Here is a 23222-nt window from a genome sequence, read left to right as displayed (position 1 = left end):
GAAGTCTGCTTTTCTGAAGTCCAGGGTCCGTATCCTGCTGCTTCCCTTTCTTCCCTGCGTCAGGATCCTGAACTCAACCAACTCATGGTCACTGCCTCCCAGATTCCCATCTACTTTTGCTTCCCCCACTAATTCTACCTAGTTTGTGAGCAGCAGGTCAAGAAAAGCGGCCCCCCTCGTTGGCTCCTCTAGCACTTGCGCCAGGAAATTGTCCCCTACAGTAGTTATACCAATTGTTATACTCTACACACAGTCTAGTTTTTAATTAGCCACTGCATTCCTGACTATATCATGAATATACAAGCAGATTAGCAGCTCTTAGTGCTGCTAGGTTAGCCTTTATGACATAGAAGACATTATGGGCAGCATTCCACCTCAGTTGCTTCTGAAGGCAAGTATCTACACCGGGAGAGTTACAGCACCGCTCAGAGAGAACTGAAGGGAAACCGCTGTTGTGCATTCACATTATCAGCTGCCTGAGCAATAGGACTTTCAGCACTTAGTGGTATTCAGAGCGATGCACTCTGGGCAGCTATCCCAGAGAGCACCTCTTTCTCTTCTGCCACTAAGATACGGGAAGGCAGAGAGGATCACGGGGCATCCTGGGTCCTGTCCCAGTGCCCCACGATGCATTGCTTCACATCCCAGAAATCCCTGTGCTTCAATCAATTTAGCTCCAAATTTCAATGGTTTCTGTACTGCACACCCTGCCTCCTCGGGCTGCAGGAATGGATCCCGAACTGTTGACCAGGATGCTGCTCGCTCCAACCAACACATCACGAGTGGCAGTGGAGTTATTCCTTAAACTACAAAGGTAAGAGCAGTGAGACATTGATTTCCCCATGCATAGTAGCTACAACACAAGATTGCCTGTGGCATTCACGGAGGTGCTGACCACAGAGGAATGGTGCTTTTGGGCTCGGGAAACCAGCCCTGAGTGGTGAGATCACATTGTGATGCACGTCTGGGATGACGAGCAGTGGCTGCAAAACTTTCGCATGAGGAAATCCACATTTATGGGACTGTATGATGAGCTCGCCCCAGCCCTGTAGCGCCAGGACAGAAGAATGAGAGCTGCCCTGTCGTTGGAGAAGCACATGGCGATTGCACTGTGGAAGCTGGCTACTCCAGACTGCTACCGATCAGTCACCAACCAGTTCGGAGTGGGAAAATTGACCGCTGGACTCGTATTGACGAAAGTCCGCAGGACCATTAATCGTATCCTGCTCCGAAAGACCGTGACTCTAGGCAAGGTATGTGACATTGTGGATGGCTTTTCACAAACGGCCTTCCCTAACTGTGGAGGGGCAACAGATGGCATGCATATTCCAATTCTGGCATCAAACCACCTAGCCACCGAGTACATTAATCGCAAGGGGTATTTCTCAATGATTCTCCAGGCACTTGTAGATCACCGTGGGCATTTCACAGACATTAACACAGGCTAGTCCGGAAAGGTGCAGGACGCACGCATCTTTCAGAACACTGACCTGTTCAGGAAGCTGCAAGCAAGGACTTTCTTCCCGGACCAGAAGATCACCGAAGGGGAAGTCGAAATGCCCACTGTGATCCTGGGAGACCCTACCTACCCCTTAATGCCGTGGCTTATTAAGCCATACACAGGGCAACGTGACAGAAGCAAGGAGCGATTCAACAACAGGCTGAGCAAGTACAGAATAACTGTGGAGCGTGCTTTTGGCCATTTAAAAGCCCGCTGGCACGGCCTCTGTGGGAAGCTAGACCTGGATGATGACAATATTCCTATACTTATAGCCATGTGTTGTACGCTGCATAATATTTGTGACGGGAAGGGTGAAAGCTTCACTCAGGACTGGACTGCAGAGGTTCAGCACCTGGAGGTTGAGTTTGAACAGCCAGAGACCAGGTCAATTAGAGGGGCGCACAGTGGGGCCATAAGGATCAGAGATGCCTTGAGGCAGCAATTTGAAGCTGAAAGCCACTAATATTTTGTTGCTATGCTCAGGAGTGCAGTGCTTGTAATGCTGGCAGGTGATTGGTGCAGACGACGCAATATGTGAGTTTAACATAATTGTATGTTGCTTTGCAGGGCTCTTCTTGCTTTCAATTAATAGAATAAAGATTGCTTTCAAACCAACACAATTCTTTTATTAAAAAACAACAACTGGAGGAGAGTCAAACCAAAAAAAAACCATCAGCAGCAAGGGGATTGCGGAAGGCAAGGTCCCAGGAAGAGGAGCGGTCCCGGGATGGTTAAAAATTTTGTATGTCCAGGGATCATATCCAGCCTTCTCCTTTGGAGTACAATGTAGCTGGTACTGTACTTCAGCAGGGCCAAACTGCAGAGGGATGGGTGTTCAGTGCAGTGGGAGTCCGCAGTGCTGGACTGTGAGGGGGGAGGAGTGGAATACAGCAGGTAGAAACTGGAGCCAGGAGGTTGATAAGAGTGTTGGCAGTGTCTGGGGGGAGGATGAGAGAGTTTTGCGGCAGCGGCAGCAAGAGAGATCAGGCACAGAGCTGCTCAGCTTGAAGAGCTAGTATCGCGTGGAGCATGTCCTCTAGGACCTCCATAACCTTTAAGAGCCACTCCATGGCTTCATTCTGGCATGCTACATTCTCCTTTCGGTCCCTCTTCTCGCTGTCCCGCCACTCCTTCAATTCCTGTTGCTCAGCAGCGGAGTGCATCATAACATCACACAGAAAGTCCTCCTTAGTTCTTCTTGGCTGCTTTCTAATTCTGCACAGCCATTCCGCCGCCGATAACAAAGAGGGAGGCTGGGCTCCCAAGGTCATCTCCGTGAAGTTTAAACACAACATTTTACAGAAGCAGTATTGTTTGCAACACAGACAACACTGATTCAGTGCTTTAAAACACAGCCGGTACTCACACACCTGTCACTAACTGGCTGACCCCAAGCAAGCACACATGAGTCACGAAACCCCAAAAAGGTAAGCAGCCACAGGGGAGGGTAAATCCCTCTTCCCGGATCCTGCTGTACACTGGGCATATGGCTCTTGGGGAAAGCCAGCACTGTGGGGGGTGGGGGGCTGATAATTACTCCTGTCCCCACACTTTCCATAGGACATGATCATTATGGACGATATCTCGCTGCTGAGGGTCAGCAGGGAATCAAGGGAGGGTCTTCTCCAAGACTGTGGATTCCGCCCTGGCCCCATGTGGCTCGCCTGTGTGCGGCAATGGTCTGCCGTCCCCCCATGTCGGAAACAAAGCAGCTCTGCCGAAGAACCTGCAGCAGCAGATTGCCCAGTATCTCCACGAGAGTTTCCAGGAGATCTGAAGGTGAGTCCTGTGAAGTGAAGGAGTCAATCAGCAGCCTGTTCCACGGCTCAGACTTGGCAAGTGGTGGGAGACAAGCCTGCTTTCTGCAACCCTCCTTCCCCCAACAACTCACTTCAGAGATTCTCAAAATCAAATCCACTTACCAAGGGCCTCCTTTCTTGTTTGCACTTCGCAAACATCCGACAGCTGTGCTTGGCTAGCCACCTCCAGGATAGAAGAGAGTTCCTGGCTGCATGCATCTCTGACCTCCGAGTCATCCTCTGCCTCTGCGTCCCCCCACCCTCCACATCCTCGTCCAAGATTTCCTCCTTCTGGCTTGGTCCACTATCAACTGGCATGCGAGCCACCAACGTATCCACAGCGGCCTTTGCAGTGAAGTTGGGGTCGCCGCCAGGTATCACATCCAGCTCTTTGTAGAGCCAGCAGCTCCGCGTGGGCACAGCACCGGAGTGGCAGTTTGCCCCCCGTGCCTTGTGGTAGGCGTTCCGCAGCTCCTTCACTTTGACCCTGTGCTGCAGTGTGTCCCAGTCATGGCCCCTTCCTGTCATGCATCGTGAAGTCTGTCAGTAAGTCTCCTAATTCCTACGGCTGGAGCGCAGCTGGGACTGGACAGCCTCCTCTCCCCAAATGCTGATGAGGTCCAGCAGCTCGGCATTGCTCCAAGCGGGGGTTTGCCTGGTGCGTGGAGCAGGCCTGGCCACCTGGAAAGACGTGCTGAGACCACTGCACGCGTCACCGAGCAGACAGGACGGGGACTTTCAAAATTCCCAAGGAATTTAAGGGGTGGGATGATGGTTGGTCACCTGAGGACAGGGCAGTAGAGTTCAAACCGATGACCAGAGAGGTGAGAACAGGCATTGTGGGGCACCTCCCAGAGGCCAATCGCAGCGCTGTGATCGACCACTGTGTCTTCACTGGCACCACAACACAGTAGCCCCGGAGCAGAAAGCTCTACACCGCTCATCGGGGTGGTTTTTTTACAATGCGACAACTGCGCAGTTTCTGCGCACTAGTGGCTTGGCAGTGCGTACACCTCAGGAGTTACAGCGCAGAACCCTGCTTTACTGTGCAGAAACTTGCCAGTGTAGACAGGGCCTAAAGCTTACCAAATTCCACAGACAAGAGATCAATGGATCATTCTCAGAAGAAAAAATCCACATCCCTCTAATAAAATGAATTCTTTGCCAGCAGTCTAAGATTTCAGAATAATCACAAAGAACAACTTAAGGATCTCAGAATAGTTGTTTGAAATTTAATTAGTCTTGGGAAATGGCCGACACGGTCTTCCTCAGGATCGTTATTCACACAGCATGAGTGTGGCACAGGCAAAAGAAATTGTAGTCTTCCCCCTAACAGAAGAAGTTAACCAGCAAGACAGTAATTACGTCTGGGCTGACTTCTCAAAATGCCCATGTCTTGTCTATCTTCAGTGGGAAGTTTTTCACAGCAGGAAACGTTTCTTATTATGTTTGTTAAAAGCTGTGAGGTGTTTTTTTTTTTTTACAGCACTGAGTAATTTTTAATAAGATCAGCAAGTGAAATGCTTTCCCATTAATTCTCTAAAAATACAAAACAATTATTTTCTTTAAAGTGAAACAAACTGACAGCAAGAGACAAAATGTCAGCTCTGTAATCTCTCAAGTGTCCGTCAGACTCCCCTCTCCCCACCGCATATTTCCCCTTGAGAAAAGCCCTTCACCTTGCAATACACATGGCTATCATTTCCAAACACCAAGTTCTATTATAACAGAGCTTTACATTAACTTTGGCCTTACACAAAAATTGCCTTCAGTTATTGGATTCCCAGCAAAACCAGCCTGCTAAATGGGCTGCCTCTACACTAGAAAACATGGAACCTGGGATCCAACAAGTACAGATGCAATCCAGTGTTTGGAAACAAACTGCTTGGCTTCCCTCCACCTATGGAGCACAGCTTTCAAATATTTTGGGCATGTAATTTGATCGCCTAATTAGTGCAAATGCATGCACAAAGCAAGTAATTGGTGCTGTAAGGTGGGGTGGGGGGTTGTTTGTTTTTAAAATCAGACCTCAGTTTCCATTGCAGTATTTATGAATAGTATGTGCATTATCCCTTTTGCTTAGGGTAAAGGCTGGGGGGGGGGGGCAGGGAGAACCACCACACACTGTTTACCTAGAACATGAAAAAATATTGCTTCTACGGATGTAGCCACCATTTGGATGTTAACTGCCTTTAGGTTTGCCCACTACCATGGAAAAAGAATTTCCCTGTTTCTTATTTTGATCTCTGATAGCTCTGCTCGTAAAATAGTCTGGAGAATACTCCAAACTATTTTCGAAGTCTTTCTTGTACTCCACAGTAAGACTGACATTCCAAGAAGCCAGAGAGAGGGAAGAGAGCTGAGTGACAGGTCTCTGCCTTACACAAGGAAGTACCAGAAGAGCCTTTATGCACTGCAGAGGCTGCAACACCATGACTAAGTTGCGCAGCCGAGTAAGTGCCTTATACCAGCTAATGCGAGACAAACAGAAAGAGGTGCTCCTAAAGTAAAGGTGCATAGGGGTGTGACAGAGTCACAGGTCCGATGCGCTGGAACTTCTCTTTATGAAGACAGAGAAGACTCAGGGTAGCATGATTCCCCGCAGGGCATGCTGTCCAGGGCAAGGAGCCCCCCCCGGCCCTCTGAGTTCCCAACAGCAGACTGCCCAGGTTCCAGCAACTCCTCCCTCCAGAGCCCTGCCACTGGACCTGCTCCACAAAGTTTTGCTACTGTCCCGCCAGGCAGAGATGCATGCCTGCTGTTAATGGGGGGGCCCCACAATTTAAAGGTTTGGCTATCCCCAGAACAGCTCGAGTCACCCCCTCCCCCCACACCTCCCAAGCAGGCCACCCACTTACCCTCAGTCTTCCATTCTGGAAAGCAGTGGCCCCTCCCTGCAGCTCCCAGCTGTTGCTCCTGCCTCTCCCCAAGCACAGCTCCCCAGCCTGGCCGCACCATGCGCCCGAGTGGGCCTGGCAGAACTTGGAACGGCAGTCTGCCTGCGCTGGCACACTGCGAGCTGGGGAGCCAGGCTCTGGAGGGTCCAGCCGCCCCTGGCAGAGGCCAGCAGCTCTACAGCGCCAATTCTGCAGGAAAAAATGAAATTCTGTGCAGAGCATTAATTCTGCGAAAATTCTGCATTGCGAAGTGGTGCAGAATTCCCCCAGGAGTAACAGCTGGGAAGACCAAACCTTTTAAATTCTAGTCAGGGTAGATCAGCCAGAGCCATTGGCAGAGAGGAAGCAATAGAAGGCAGCCACAGAATCGGTTTAGTAACAGAAAAGTCTACTTACACCTTTGCAGACCCAATTTAATATGCTATTTAGCTCTAAGGGGATGATTCTGGGGTGCAACTCTGGGAGGCAAAGCACAAAACCCACAGTCTGGAATCGGGAGGGTGCAGCTAATGGGGCTTTAAACCACCTCTGACCCCCCCATAATAGCTTAGAATTGGGAGGGTGCAAAGCAGCCCTCAATGAAAGTTGTCCGCCTAAGTTATTGCAGCCCAAGATGAGTTGCCTACAAATGGCAGTGCAACCCAGAACTGTGGGCATTGCAGTATGCCAGGGTGGACTAGGTCCAGAGACCCCCTTCTGGAGGCCTTGTGGTAATGCAACACCCTGCGCCCGATAGAGCAGAGAGAAGTCCTCCAGGCAACTAGAGTGGCTGCAGAGAAGCAGCCAATCCGGGGGCAGAAGAGCCCTATATAAGACAAGCAGCAGAGCAAAGAAGCTTAGTTACTGCATGGAGTTTGAGGGAGGGAGGACTGGGTGTCTGGCTGGCTAGACGAGCAGCAGGCCACAGACAGCTCACTACAGAGAGTTCACCAGGCAGAACTGAGCCCAGGGAAGGCTGCCGAAGACCGGATGCCTGGCTGGCTAGCTAGAGTAGCAGCAAGACCATGAAAAGGTCAGTGCGGGCAGGCTGAGCCCAGGACCAATCCAAACCAGGCAAGGGTACAGAGATCGTAGGATTGGAAGAGACCTCAAGAGGTCACCTAGTCCAGTCCCCTGCACTCATGGCAGGATTATATTATCTAGACCATTCCTGATAGGAGTTTGTCTAGCCTGCTCTTAAAAATCTCCAATGATGGAGATCCCTAGGCCATTTATTCCAGTACTTAACCATCCTGACAGTTAGGAAGTTGTTCCTAATGTCCAACCTAGACATCCCTTGTTGCAATTTAAGCCCACTGCTTCTTGTCCTATCCTCACAGGTTAAGAAGAAAATTTCTCCCCCTCATTGTAACAGTTTATGTACTTGAAAACCGTTATGTCCCCCATCAGTCTTCTTTTCCAGACTAAACAAACAGTTTTGTTTTTTATTTTTTCAATCTTCCCTCATAGGTCATGTTTTCTAGACCTTTAATCATTTTTGTTGCTCTTCTCGACTTTCTCCAATTTGTCCACATCTTTCCTGAAATGTGGCACCCAGAACTGGACATGCTACTCCAGCTGAGGCCTAATCAGTGTGGAGTAGAGTGGAAGAATTACTTCTCCATGTCTTTCTTACAACACTCCTGCTAATACATCCCAGAATGACGTTCACTTCTTTTGCAACAGTGTCACACTGACTCATTTAGTTTGTGGTCCACTATGACCCCCAGATCCCTTTCCGTAGTACTCCTTCCTTGGCAGTCATTTCCTATTTTGTATGTGAACTGATTGTTCCTTCCTAAATAGATTGCATTTTGTGGCAAAGTACCTTGTTCGCATCAGCAGGCCCAGTTCTTTTTAGCCTTGGAGACACAGGTTTGGGCAAGGCAGTCCTTGGTCAGGCTATACCTTTCCTCAGTCAGTCCCTTGTGCCTGTTTTCCTTTCCCTTCTGGGGAGGGAATGCAGCCTCCCTTCCTGGAAAGGTTTGGTGTCTTGCTGCTCCTAGCCTACTGGCAGCTTCCCTGCTTCTTTCACCCCCCCTCCCCCTTTCCTAACAGGGGAGGGTTTTAAAAGGTCTCAAGCAGTTGGAGTCAGCTGAACCTAATTGGTTCTCTAGCAACCCCTTTTCAGCTGAACCCTATTAACCTGTGGTTACCTCTCCTCAGTGGATAGGGAGGGGCCTTTTAACCTTCTGGGACTGATTACTACCCCCTGCTTTGTAGCTGTTTGTCCTGGGTTTACCACAATTTGTCCTTATTGAATTTCATCCTGTTAACTTCAGCCATTTCTGAAGGGTACAGAGATCATATAGTTTTGAATTTTAATCCTAACTGCCAAAGCACTTGCAACCCCTCCCACTTGGTATTGTCCGCAAACTTTATAAGTGTACTCTCTATGCCAATATCTAAATCACTGATGAAGATATTGAACAGAACCGGACCCAGAACTGATCCCCGTGGGACCCCACTCATTATACCCTTCCAGCATGACTGTGAACCACTGATAACTACTCCCTGGGAACTGTTTTACAACCAGTTATGCACCCACCTTATAGTAGCTCCATCTAGGTTGCATTTCCCTAGTTTATGAGAAGGTCATTCAAGACAGTAACAGTATCAAAAGCTTTACTAAAGTAAAGACATATCCCATCTACCACTCCCCCCCCCCCGCCCCATCCACAAGGCTTGTTAGCTTTCCTTGACAGGGTATCAAGTTGGTTTGACATGATTTGTTCTTGACAAATCCATGCTCACTGTTACTTATCACCTTATCTTCTAGATGTTTGCAAACTGATTGCTTAATTATTTGCTCCATTATCTTTCCAGGTACAGAAGTTAAGCTCACTGGTCTGTAATTCCCTGGGTTGTCCTTATTTCCCTTCTTATAGGTGCCATTTTCCAGTCATCTGGAATCTCTCCAGTCTTCCATGACTATTCAAAGATAAATCACTAATGGCTCAGATATCTCCTCCGTCAGCTCCTTAAGTATTCTATGATGCATTTCATCATGCCCTGGTGACTTGAAGACATCTAACTTGTCTAAGTAATTTTTAACTTTGTTCTTTTCCTATTTTAGCCTCCAATCCTACCTCATTTTCACTGACATTCACTATGTTAGACGTCCAATCACCACCAACCCTTTTGGTGAAAACCGAAACAAGCCATTAAGCACCTCTGCAATTTCCACATTCTGTTATTTTTCTTCCTGCACCCCATTGAGTAATGGGCCTATCCTGTCCTTGGTCTTCCTCATTCTACAAATACATTTGAAGCAAATTTTCTTGTTACCCTTTGTCTCTAGCTCGTTTGATCTCGTCAGAGATGGGCACTGTTGGTCTGGTTGCAGACTGAGTCCAGGGACAGCTGCTGGAAAAGGACACCAGCTGAGGGTACTGAGATGGGCCCCAGATGGGTGACTGAAAAAGGCAGTGCCTCAGGGAAGAAGCCTTAGAGCTACAGCCCCATACCAGGGCCGAGAAAGAACTTAGACTATATACCCTGGAAGGGGGGACAGCGTGGGTGGCTCAGCTAGCGGAGAGAACCAGCAGCCAAGGGGGTGCTTGCGAGAGGCAGGCACCACCCTGATGTAAAACCAAAAGCAGGCTCACACCTAACCAAGAGAAAGGGGACCCGTGAAATGACTGTCTGCAGGCACAACTGGCCAGAGAAAAGGGGGCACACATGGGAGGCAGGTGGGTGCTGACACCATTATAGGCATGCACCATGGCCCTGCTACCTCTTCCCCTAAGCCTACCCGCTTCTGCCTCCTATGATTGAGCTATGAAAGGGACTCCTAAAATAATCTGCTGCTGTTTTATGTATTTTCTGCATCAGCAACGTTCTGCCCACGCTGTAAAAATTCCAGTTCCTTTATGCTGCCATAGCAGGAAGAAGACTTCTACCCCATCTCTGCAACTCAAGCAAGTATCTTCGAGTATCATTGACAAGATGTAGTAATTCTGTTTTTCAATACTTCTTACTTGTATTAATATCTCTACATAAGATTATTAGAACTACAAGCATTTAAAAAATCTAATTCACTTTTCATCATTGTCCAGTATGGATTTACACTCCCAACTGCACAGTGAGACTGCTCATTTTCACCTGCTGGTACTAAATGTACTAACGCAGTACTCTTGTACTTTAGTATCCAGCCCCCTAGAGACACAGTTCAATATCATCTGTTTTCATTGAAACAGCAAAAAAATACAATGAACATTTCAATTCATATTCACATTTTGTTAAATTTCTTCCTGTGATTTTTAACTACTGAGGACATCTGTTTAAATGGTTGGTAATGTAATTACTGAGTGAAAGAATTAAAAAACAGGATTATTTGAATAATCAAGTAAGAGCGATGGGGACCCATTTTAAATCCAAACTGGACAAAACCGCAAGAGACAGCTGAGGCTACAGAGGAATTCCTGCCTCCAAAGCAGAGACTATTCCTTCCCCAGGCACCCTCCATTCCCTCTCCCTTCTTACTTTTATAGTTCCAGTGGATGCTGGTGACTTGGATCTCCTGAGTAGGAATATATTCTTCAACAAACTTCTTCCCCTGGAGTCGATGCCAGAGTGTGGTTTTCCCTGTGTTCCTGTCCCCTCGGATTACAATTTTCACTGGGGGTGGGGGGAGAAGTACAAAAATAAAGTTGATTAAAACAAATCTTGGGAATGCTTGGAAAACTTAATTTGAAAGTGTTATTCTGACGTAATTAGATCTTTCATGTTACACATGCATGGTATTTCATTACAAGGTATGAGCAACAGCCATTCAAATTCCTGCTTACTCAGCTGCCTAATTTAGTTCAGCAGGAAGAAACAACTTCAAGATGAAGCCACTTATCTTTACCCTTAGGGCCTTGCATAACTTCACTCTGTCTCTGCCCACATTTCTGCCTAGTTCCCATCCTGCTGCCTTCCCCCCCTCACCACCCTGGGTAATCTTAACACCTGCTCAAGTTTCAAAAAGTTCTTCCACACTTACCTTTGAGCTTGCACCATCCTCCTCCTCCTCCCCACATGCCCTCCCCTTGTTTTCAAATTTTCCTTAAATAGTTTTCTTATCCTCAAGAAAATAATGATCTCCTAAAGCTATCTGCACAACTTTGAAACTGGCCAGTCAGCTTGGATATCTGAACTGCTCTGTCTGAGGGCCTGCCTCCTTGAGAAGGTTGCACGAGTTTTATTTAAAAGGTGTGAATTTAAAATGATAGAATTACACTGGTGCAAATGGCTGTGTGGCCACTCTTTGGTTTAAGCATGGCCTATTTTAATTTCATTTAAGTTGATTAGGAACAAGTTTAATCTAAAAACAAGCATGGCCTACAGTGATTTGCACTGGTTTAACTATATCCCTGTAACCACCAATTTAAATTAAATCAGCGCATCTTATTTCTGTAGAGAAGACCTGTCTTGTCTCTGATTTAGGGCACATCTACACTGGCAAAGTTACAGCGCGGGCAGTTACAACGGTTTTTCTTCAGCACTCTCTGAGCACCACTGTGTGTTCACACAGTCAGCTGCCTGCACAATAGCGTGTTCACACTTGCAGCAGTATTCAGAGCAGTGCACTCTGGGCAGCTATCCCACAGAGCACCTCTTTCTCTTCTGCCACTAAGACTTGTGGGAAGACAAAGGAGGTCAAAGGGCATCCTGGGTCCTGTCCCAATGACCCATGATGCATTGCTTCGCATCCCAGAAATCCTTGTGCCTCCATCCGCATTTGGCGCCATCTTTCAACAGTCTCTGTACTGTGTGCCCTGCCTCCTCGGGCTGCAGGAATGGATCCCAAACTGTTGACCAGTATGCTGCTCGCTCCGACCAACACATCATGAGTGGCAGTGGAGTTATTCGTTAAACAACAAAGGTAAGAGAAGTGAGACATTGATCTCCCCACGCATAGTAGCTACAACACAAATTGCCTGTGGCATTCACAGAGGTGCTGACCACAGTAGAATGCCGCTTTTGGGCTCGGGAAACAAGCTCTGAGTGGTGGGATCACATCGTGATGCACATCTGGGATGATGAGCAATGCCTGCAGAACTTTCAGATGAGGAAAGCCACGTTCATGGGACTGTGTGATGAGCTCGCCCCAGTCCTGCGGCGCAAGGACAGGAGAACGAGAACTGCCATTGAAGAAGAAGTGTGTGGCAATTGCACTGTGGAAGCTGGCTACTCTAGACCGCTACCGATCGGCTCCTAAACAATTCAGAGTGGGAAAGTTGACCGTTGGACTTGTGTTGACGAAAGTCTGCAGTGCCATTGATCGCGTCCTGCTCTGAAAGACCTTGACTCTGGGTAACGTGCGTGACATTGGCATTCCCTAACTGCAGAGGGACAACAGATGGCACACATTCCAATTCTAGCATCAGACCACCAAGTCACCGAGTACATTAATCGCAAGGGGTATTTCTCAATGATTCTCCAGGGACTTGTGGATCACCGTGGCGTTTTACAGACATTAACACAGGCTAGTCTGGAAAGGTACAGGATGCATGCATCTTGCAGCGTTCTGAACAGGTCAGTTGTCTGAAAGCAAGGACTTTCTTCCCAGACCAGAAGATCACCGTAGGGGAAATCAAAATGCCTACTGTTATCCTGGGAGACCCCACCAACCCCTTAATGCTGTGGCTTATGAAGCCATACACGTGGCAAGTTGAAAGCAGCAAGGAGCAGTTTAACAACAGTCTGAGCAACTACAGAATGACTGTTGAGTGTGCTTTTGGCCATTTAAAAACTCGCTGGTGCTGCCATAGGAATATGACAATATTCCTATGCTTATAGCCATGTACTGTACGCTCCATAATATTTGTGACGGGAAGGGTGAAAGCTTCACTTAGGGCTGGACCGCAGAGGTTCAGCACCTGGAGGCTAAGTTTGAACAGCCAGAGACCAGGGCAATTAGAGGGGCTCAGCGCGGGGCCATAAGGATCAGGGATCCCTTGAGGCAGCAATTTGAAGCTTTCAGAGTAACAGCCGTTTTAGTCTGTATTTGCAAAAAGAAAAGGAGTACTTGTGGCACCTTAGAGACTAACCAATTTATTTGAGCATAAGCTTTCGTGAGCTACAGCTCACTTCATCGGATGCATACTGTGGAAAGTAATTTGAAGCTGAAAGCCACTCATATTTGTTGCTATGCTCAGGAGTGTCTGAGAGTCTCTGGATTAAGTTTAGAAGTGTGAGCAACAAGGGTGATGTCATGGTGGGAGTCTGCTATAGACAACCAGACCAGGGGGATGAGGTGGACGAGACTTTCTTCCAGCAACTCGCAGAAGTTACTAGATTGCAGGCCCTGGTTCTCATGGGAGACTTCAATCACCCTGATGCCTGCTGGGAGAGCAATACAGCGGTGCACAGGCAATCCAGGAAGTTTTTGGAAAACGTAGGGGACAATTTCCTGGTGCAAGTGCTGGAAGAACCAACTAGGGGCAGAGCTCTTCTTGACCTGCTGCTCACAAACCAGGAAGAATTAGTAGGGGAAGCAAAAGTGGATGGGAACTTGGGAGGCAGTGACCATGAAATGGTCGAGTTCAGGATCCTAACACAAGGAAGGAAGGATAGCAGCAGAATACAGACCCTGGACTTCAGAAAAGCAGACTTCGACTCCCTCCTGGAACTGAAGGGCAAGATCCCCTGGGAGAATAACATGAGGGGGAAAGGAGTCCAGAAGAGCTGGCTGTATTTTAAAGAATCCTTATTGAGGTTACAGGGACAAAACATCCCGATGTGTAGAATGAAGAGTAAATATGGCAGGCGACCAGCTTGGCTTAACAGTGAAATCCTTGCTGCTCTTAAATACAAAAAAGCAGCGTACAAGAAGTGGAAGGTTGGACAACTGACCAGGGAGGAGTATAAAAATATTGCTCGGGTATGCAGGAGTGAAATCAGGAAGGCCAAATCACACCTGGAGTTGCAGCTAGCAAGAGATGTTAAGAGTAACAAGAAGGGTTTCTTCAGGTATGTTAGCAACAAGAAGAAAGTCAAGGAAAGTGTGGGCCCCTTACTGAATGAGGGAGGCAACCTAGTGACAGAGGATGTGGAAAAAGCTAATGTACTCAATGCTTTTTTTGCCTCTGTCTTCACTAACAAGGTCAGCTCCCAAACTACTGCACTGGGCAGCACAGCATGGGGAGAAGGTGACCAGCCCTCTGTGGAGAAAGAAGTGGTTCGGGACTATTTAGAAAAGCTGGACGAGCACAAGTCCATGGGGCCGGATGCGTTGCATCTGAGAGTGCTAAAGGAGTTGGCGGATGTGATTGCAGAGCCATTGGCCATTATCTTTGAAAACTCATGGCGATCGGGGGAGGTCCCGGACGACTGGAAAAAGGCTAATGTAGTGCCCATCTTTAAAAAAGGGAAGAAGGAGGATCCTGGGAACTACAGGCCAGTCAGCCTGAACTCAGTCCCTGGAAAAATCATGGAGCAGGTCCTCAAAGAATCAATTCTGAAGCACTTAGAGGAGAGGAAAGTGATCAGGAACAATCAGCATGGATTCACCACGGGCAAGGCATGCCTGACTAATCTGATGGCCTTCTATGACGAGATAACTGGCTCTGTGGATGAAGGGAAGGCAGTGGATGTGTTGTTCCTTGACATTAGCAAAGCTTTTGACACGGTCTCCCACAGTATTCTTGCCAGCAAGTTAAAGAAATATGGGCTGGATGAATGGACTATAAGGTGGATAGAAAGTTGGCTAGATTGTCAGGCTCAAGGGGTAGTGATCCATGGCTCCATGTCTAGTTGGCAGCCGGTATCAAGTGGAATGCCCCAAGGGTCGGTCCTGGGGCCAGTTTTGTTCAATATCTTCATAAATGAACTGGAGGATGGTGTGGATTGCACCCTCAGCAAGTTTGCAGATGACACTAAACTAGGAGGAGAGGTAGATACGCTGGAGGGTAGGGATGGGATACGGAGGGACCTAGACAAATTGGAGGATTGGGCCAAAAGAAATCTGATGAGGTTCAACAAGGAGAAGTGCAGAGTCCTGCACTTAGGACCGAAGAATCCAATGCACCGCTACAGACTAGGGACCTAATGGCTCGGCAGCAGTTCTGCAGAAAAGGACCTAGGGGTTACAGTGGACGAGAAACTGGATATGAGTCAACAGTGTGCCCTTGTTGCCAAGAAGGTCAATGGCATTTTGGGATGTATAAGTAGGGGCACAGCGAGCAGATCGAGGGACATGATCGTTCCCTCCTATTCGACATTGGTGAGGCCTCATCTGGAGTACTGTGTCCAGTTTTGGGCCTCACACTACAAGAAGGATGTGGAAAAATTGGAAAGAGTCCAGCGGAGGGCAACAAAAATGATTAGAGGACTGGAACACATGACTTATGAGGAGAGGCTGAGGGAACTGGGAATGTTTAGTCTGCGGAAAAGAAGAATGAAGGGGGATTTGATAGCTGCTTTCAACTACCTGAAATGGGGTTCCAAAGAGGATGGCTCTAGACTGTTCTCAGTGGTAGCAGATGACAGAACAAGGAGTAATGGCCTCAAGTTGCAGTGGGGGAGATTCAGGTTGGATATTAGCAAAAACTTTTTCACTATGGGGGTGGTGAAACACTGGAATGCGTTACCTAGGGAGGTGGTGGAATCTCCTTCCCTAGAAGTTTTTAAGGTCAGGCTTGACAAAGCCCTGGCTGGGACGATTTAGTCGGGGATCGGTCCTGCTTTGAGCAGGGGGTTGGTCTAGATGTCCTCCTGAGGTCCCTTCCAACCCCGATATTCTATGATTCTATGAGTGCAGTGCTTGTAATGCTAGCAGGTGATTGGTGCAGACGACTCTATATGGGAGTTTAACATAATTGTATGTTGCTTTGCAGGGCTCTTTTTGCTTTCAATTAATAATAAATAAAGATATTATAAAGCGAATAAAGATCGCTTTCAAACCAACACAATTCTTTTATTGAAAACAACCGGAGGAGAGAGTCAAACCAAAAAAAAAAAAAAAGCCATCAGCAGTGAGGGGATGGGAGAAGGGAAGGTCCCAAGAGGAGGAGGAGGGGTCCCGGGATCGCTAAAGATTTTGTATGTCCAGGGATCATATCCAACCTTCTCCTTTGGAGTACAATGCAGCAGGTACTGTACTTCAGCAGGGCCAAACTGCAGAGGGAAGGGTGTTCAGTGCAGTGGGTAGTGGGAGTCTGCAGGGCTGGACTGTGAGGGAGCGAGGAGTGGAATGCTGCAGATAGAGACTGGAGCCAGGAGGTTGATAAGAGTGTTGGCAGTGTCTGGGGGGCGCATGGGAAAGAGCTTTGTGACAGCAGCTACAGGGGAGGGAGGGCGCGGAGCTGCTTGTTTTGAAGAGCTAGTGTCACCTGGAACGTGTCCTCTTGGCAGTCCATAACCTTGGCACTCTGTGGTTTCATTCTGGCGTGCTGTGTTCTCTTTCCGGTCCCTCTTCTTGCTGTCCCGCCACTCCTTCAATGCCCGTTTCTCGGCGGCGGAGTGCATCATAACATCATACAGAAAGTCCTCCTTAGTTCTTCTTGGTTGCTTTCTAATTCTGCACAGCCATTCCGCTGCCGATAACGAAGAGGGAGGCTGGGCTCCCAAGGTCATCTCTGAAGTTTAAACGCAACATTTTACAGAAGCAGTATTGTTTGCAACACAGACAACACTGATTCAGTGCTTTAAATCACATCCAGTACTCTCACACTTGTCACTAACTGGCTGACCCCAAGCAAGCACACATGAGTCACGAGACCCCAAAAAGGTCAGCAGCCACAGGGGAGGGTAAATCCCTCTGCCCGGACCCTGCTGTACACTAAACACATGGCTCTTGGGGAAAGCCAGCACTGTAGGGGATTGGGGGGGAGGGGGCTGATAATCATTCCTGTCCCCACACTTTCTACAGGACGTGATCATTATGGAAGATATCTCACTGCTGAGGGTCAGCAAGGAATCAAGGGAGGGTCTTCTCCAAGCCTGCCGCTTCTGCCCTGGCCCCTATGCAGATCATCTCTGTGCAGCAATGCTATCCCCCCTCGACAGCACAGTGGCACGGGAATGTTACCATTCATGGGGCAAAAACAAAGCAGCTCTGCCGAAGAAACTGTGGCAGTGGATTGCCCAGTATCTCCATGAGAGTTTCCTGGAGGTCTCTAAGGGAGATTCCCGTGAAGTTAGGGAGTTAATCAACAACCTGTTCTGACGCTCAGACTAGGCATGCGGTGGGAGACAAGCCTGCTTTCTCCAACCCTTCTGCCCCCAACAACTCATTTCAGCGATTCCCAAACTCAGATCCACTTACTGGGGGCCTCCTCTCCTGTTTGTGCTTCGACAATCTCCGACAGCTATGCCTGGCTAGGCTCCTCCAGGGTAGAAAAGAGCTCCTGGTTGCATGCATCTCTGGCCTCTGAGTCGCCCTCCCACTCCACATCCTCATCCAAGATTTCCTCCTCCAGGCTTGGTCCACTCTTGACTGGCACATGAGCCAACCAAGTATCTACAGGGCCTTCGCAGTACAGGTGGGGTCACTGCCAAGTATCGCATACAACTCTTTGTAAAACCGGCAGCTCCTGGGCGCAGCTCCGGAGCGATGGTTTGCCTTCTGTGCCTTGTGGTAGGCGTTTCGCAGCTCCTTCACTTTTACCCTGTGCTGCAATGTGTCCCGGTCATGGCCCCTTTCTGTCATGCATCATGAAAACTGTCCATAGGTATCCTAATTCCTACAGTTGGAGCGCAGCTGGGACTGGACAGCCTCCTCTCCCCAAATGCTGATGAGGTCCAGCAGCTCAGCACTGCTCCAAGCAGGGGATCGCCTTGTGCGTGGAGCAGGCATGGCCACCTGGAAAGATACGCTAAAACCACTGCATGCATCACCGAGCAAACAGGAAGGGGACTTTCAAATTTTCAAAGGAATTTACGGGGTGGGGATGACAGTTGGTCATCTGAGGGCAGGGCAGTAGAGTTCAAACCAATGACTAGAGGTGAGAAAAGGCATTGTGGGACACCTCTCAGAGGCCAGTCATAGCGCTGTAATCACCACTACACTGGCAACACAGCGCTGTAGCCCTGGCGCAGAAAGCTCTATGCCTCTCGTGGGGATGGTTTTTTTACAGCGCTACAACCGTGCACGAAGTGGCTTGGCAGTGTGTTCACCTCAGGAGTTAACAGTGCAGAAAGCCACTTTACTGTGCAGAAACTTGCCAGAGCCTTAGAGTGCAAGTGCCTTGCAGCAAGGGACCACATCTTCTACTCTACTCTTACCAGAAGCAGAACACAGCAGTGATTCTCAGCAAAGTAATACAGAAAAGTTGAGACAGTCTGGACTCACTGTGGAAGGTATATGTGCCTGAGGCAAAGTCAGAAAATGCCAATATAATCAAATGCATTTGTAATGACTGGAAACCAACTGCATAGGCCACCAGTCTGCTCTAGTAAAGACTGAGAGACGACATGTACACACACACACAAAATGAAAAGCCACTCAATCAAGGAACCTAATTGTGTGTGAAGAAAAAACGCACGTACTCTAAGGATAAGAACTGACCAAAACATCATGCTGAAAAGCTAACAATATAAATGGGATTCACCACAGCTTCATCAAGCACATGACCTTAACAACTCAAAGATAAGCAATGAATTCTGTGTTATTTCTAGAAGCCTGCTCTCACCTTCAGAATGTACAGAAAGTATAGCAAATATGGCAGGCGACGAGCTTGGCTTACCAGAGAAATCTTCAGTGAGCTTAAACACAAAAAGGAAGCTTACAAGAAGTGGAAGCTTGGACAGATGAGTAGGGACGAGTATACAAATATTGCTCAAGCATGCAGGGGTGTAATCAGGAAGGCCAAAGCACAATCGGACTTGCAGCTAGCAAGGGATGTGAAGGGTAACAAGAAGGGTTTCTACAGATATGTTAGCAACAAGAAGGTGCTCAGGGAAAGCGTGGGACCCTTACTGAATGGGGGAGGCAACCTAGTGACAGATGAGGTGGAGAAAAGCTGAAGTACTCAACGCTTTTTTTGCCTCAGTCTTCACAGACAAGGTCAGCTCCCAGACTGCTGCACTGGGCAGCACAGTATGGGGAGTAGATGAACAACCCTCAGTGGTGAAAGAACAGGTTAAGGACTATTTAGAAAGCTGGACATGCACAAGTCCATGGGGCCAGATGCATCCAAGGGTGCTGAGGGAGTTGGCTGATGTGATTGCAGAGCCATTAGCCATTATCTTTGAAAACTAATGGCAATCGGAGGTGGTCCCAGACAACTGGAAAAAGCTGAAGACAATTGGAAAACAGAAAATATAGTGCCCATCTTTAAAAAAGGGAAGAAGGAGAATCCAGGAACTACAGACCAGTCAGCCTCACTTCAGTCCCCCAAAAATCATGGAGCAGCTCCTCAAGGAATCCATTAAGAAGCACCTGAGGAGAGGAAAGTGATCAGGAACAGTCAACATGGATTCACCAAGGGCAAGTCATGCCCGACCAACCCGACTGCCTTCTATAATGAGATAACTGGCTCTGTAGATATGGGGAAAGCAGTGGACATGACATACCTTGACTTTAGCAAAGCTTTTGATACAATCGCCCACAGTATTCTTGCCAGCAAGTTAAAAAAGTATGGATTGGATGAATGAACAAGAAGGTAGATAAAATCTGGCTAAATCGTCCGGCTCAATGGGTAGTGATCAACGGCACGATGTATAGTTGGCAGCTGGTATCAAGCGGAGTGTCCCACCGGCTGGTCCTGGGGCTGGTTTTGTTCAACATCTTCATTAATGATCTGAATGATGGAATGAATTGCACCCTCAGCAAGTTTGCAGATGACACTAAGCTGGGGAGAGAGGTAGATACACTGGAGGGTAGGGATAGGGTCCAGAGTGACCTAGACGAATTGGGAGGATTGGGCCAAAAGAAATCTGACGAGGTTCAACAAGGACAAGTGAAGAGTTCTGCACTTAGGACAGAAGAATCCCATTCACTGCTACAGGCTGGGGACCAACTGGTGAAGCAGCAGTTCTGCAAAAAAGGACCTGGGGATTACAGTGGATGAGAAGCTGGATATGAGTCAACAGCATGCCCTTGTTGCTAAGAAAGCTAATGGCATATTGGGCTGCATTTGTAGGAGCACTGCCAGCAGATCGAGGGAAGTGATTATTCCCCTCTGTTAGGCAGTGGTGAGGCCTCATCTGGAGTATTGTGTCCAGTTTTGGGGCCCCCACTACAGAAAGTATGTGGACAAATTGGAGAGAGTTCAGCGGACAACAAAAATGATTAGGGGACTGGAACACATGATTTATGAGGAGAGGCTGAGGGAACTGGGCTTATTTAGTCTGCAAAAGAAAAGAGGGGGGATTTGATAGCAGCCTTCAACTACCTGAAGGGGGGTTCCAAAGAGGATGGAGCTAGGCTGTTCTCAGTGGTGACAGATGACAGAACAAGTTGCAGTGGGGGAGGTCTAGGTTGGATAGTAGGAAGAACTATTGCACTATGAGGCAGGTTTCAGAGTGGTAGCCATGTTAGTCTGTATCAGCAAAAACAACAAGGAGTCTTTGTGGCACATTAGAGACTAAAGTTTATTTGGGCATAAGCTTTTGTGGGAGGTCATCTAGTCCAACCCTGTGCCCAAAGCGGGACCAATCCCAACTAAATCATCCCAGCCAGGGCTTTGTCAAGCCAGTCCGTAAAAACCTCTAAGGATGGAGATGGGTTCCACTTCCAAGGACTCTTCGTCGTTTTCACTGGGAGGGTGGTGAAGCACTGGAATGGGTTACCCAGGGAGGTGGTGGAATCTCCATCCTTAGAGGTTTTTACGGCCCGGCTTGACAAAGCACTGGCTGGGATGATTTAGTTGGGGTTGGTCCCACTTTGAGCACGGGGTTGGACTAGATGACCTCCTGAGGTCTCTTCCAACACCAACCTTCTATGATTCAGCATCAGGGTCTAGTTCTTTTAGACATTGGTCTAATTTTTTAAGTTTGATTATCTTGTCAGATTAAATCAGAAATCATTAGGTGAAATCCTGGCGCCACTGAAGTCAATGGGAGTTTTGCCATTGACTTCAATGGAGCCAGGATTTCACACACCACTTTGAGGCAAAGAATTTGTTCCTCCTTAGGAAATGGACTGCTCTTAAGTAATTTCTCACCCCTGAAACTGGAACAAGTGATTAGCATTAAATTCTGCGTCATTTTGCCAAAGTAGCCTAATAACAAAAAGCAGCCCTTCGTCCAATGTTCATACTGTATCTAAAGGAAAGAGATACAAGTGGAGGACTGCTATTGCTTGGTTTCAAAATGTTTGTATCACGCACTTAAATATTTTAAATAATGTACAATATATAAGCAGCCATTAAAAATGTTATTTAAAAATTATAGTTGCCTTTTTTTGGGATTATGTTTATATAAATACATGACTTTAAAAGACCAAAAATAAGGTTAAAATAATATGCAGTACTTATAGTGTTTTGCACCTATAGATGTGACAGAATCCTTAAAGAGGTAGGTAAACATTATTATCTCCATTTTCAAATAGAGAAATACATACAGAGAGGTGAAAGGCTAATTTTTTTGGTAAGCAATTTTCCTTAAATCATGCAGCAGGTCAGCAGTAGGGCTGGAACAGGAGCCCAGGTCTCCTGCCTCAGAGCTATGCCCTACCCAAAGGAACAGACTACCTCCCCTCGAGAGTCCTTTAAAAATCTATGCCCAATATTAAATTACAGCTTAGGTTATTAAAAGGGAAAGACTTAGAACTCAGATGTATCTTTCACCATTTATGCTGTTCACACATCTCAGTTTGAAAAAGGTAATTATGCTGGCCAGTTTAACTTTTGCTTATAATTTGTCTCAATTTTTGCTTCTCTTGTACTGTGCTGTTGGGTTTGGGTTAACTCTTCAGCGGTGTGTTAAAACAGAAAAAGTTTAGTTCCAAAGGCTTAGAAGTCAGGTCTTCTGAAACATTTTAAACACCACACAAAAACCTACATTTGAAACCCCCACTAAGTTGAGTTGGACATTTTTATGTTACCTTAAAATACCATGCATTTGCTGGTTAAGGGCAACCACACCATTATCTCCTCTCTTGTGGTGCCTACTGTTTGTAACAGCAGGGGATGGATCACTGAAAAACTGCCCTATTATATTCATTCCCTCTAAAGTACCTGGCCTTGACTACTGTCAGGATACTGAGCTAGATGGACAACTGAATCATAGAATATCAGGGTTGGAAGTGACCTCAGGAGGTCATCTAGTCCAACCCCCTACTCAAAGCAGGACCGATCCCCAGCCTGACCCAGTATGGTCATTCTTATGCTGTGCAACTTGTGCCAAGACACTCAGAATAACCACTCAAATAACAATAGGGTGAATTTAACACTGCCTTTGTTTTTTTAATTACAATCACACCCTCCTTATTATAGGGTAGGTTTTTAAAATGTAATATGCCCAGGCTATCTATTACTTCATTTATCATGTGTCAAACACTCTTGCCACTGCTGCATGTATGTAACTCCGATAAGGTACCGGGTATCATTAAAAAAAAAAAAAAAAACAGACATACAGCATCACCAGTAACTCAGCACTCAGGATTACCTGATTGTCTCTGGCCAAACAGCCCTTTGGATACTCTTAAATTTGAAATGAGGAACATCAATAAGGTACATATAGGTATTACCACTTATGATAAAGGTAGGCTTGCAGCTTTAATTTGATCGTAAATAGTGGTTTAAATTAAAGCAACACCCACAGGTTTTTAACAAGCATCAGAAGTAATTTGTGGGGGACAGAAAAATGTGAGGAAAAAAAAGTAACAAACTGAGGTGTGTTCACCTACTGTAATACAATACAAATAAACTATAATATATAAATAATAAACTATAACAAAGAAAATCAGGTTTCAAAACTTCATAAAAGGATACAATATATCCATGAGACCATTTTTCTACTTTCACAGGGAGAAAAGCAGAAGACTGGTAGAATATTTGATTTCCCAAAACCACTGGCCTCAATATTTCCTACTAGTGGGTGATTTTTAGGCAGAGCTTACACAGCATGTGTCTGTCAGTATTATATTGATCTAACTGATCAGTTACCATCAAT

At 47.1% G+C, this 23222-nt stretch overlaps 1 protein-coding gene across 9 annotated transcripts in view; it reads right to left on the bottom strand.

The window, feature by feature from the left end:
* Positions 1-23222, bottom strand: part of RABL6 (RAB, member RAS oncogene family like 6) — a 121766-nt gene that overhangs the window by 94121 nt on the left and 4423 nt on the right. For 4 of the 9 annotated variants that reach the window (XM_073314659.1, XM_073314653.1, XM_073314654.1 and 1 more), the window contains exon 2: positions 10662-10796. The exons of 3 other annotated variants lie outside the window; for them this stretch is intronic. In XM_073314659.1, coding sequence (XP_073170760.1) covers positions 10662-10796 — 135 coding nt within the window. Of the gene's footprint in view, positions 1-6158; positions 6387-10661; positions 10797-23222 lie in introns of all 9 variants that reach the window. 2 more of the 9 variants (XM_073314657.1, XM_073314662.1) reach the window with 1 other exon arrangement.

The sequence above is a fragment of the Lepidochelys kempii genome, chromosome 16 (assembly GCF_965140265.1).
Source record: "Lepidochelys kempii isolate rLepKem1 chromosome 16, rLepKem1.hap2, whole genome shotgun sequence".
Lineage (NCBI taxonomy): Eukaryota > Metazoa > Chordata > Testudines > Cheloniidae > Lepidochelys > Lepidochelys kempii.
This window is presented reverse-complemented; position numbering and strand designations above follow the sequence as displayed.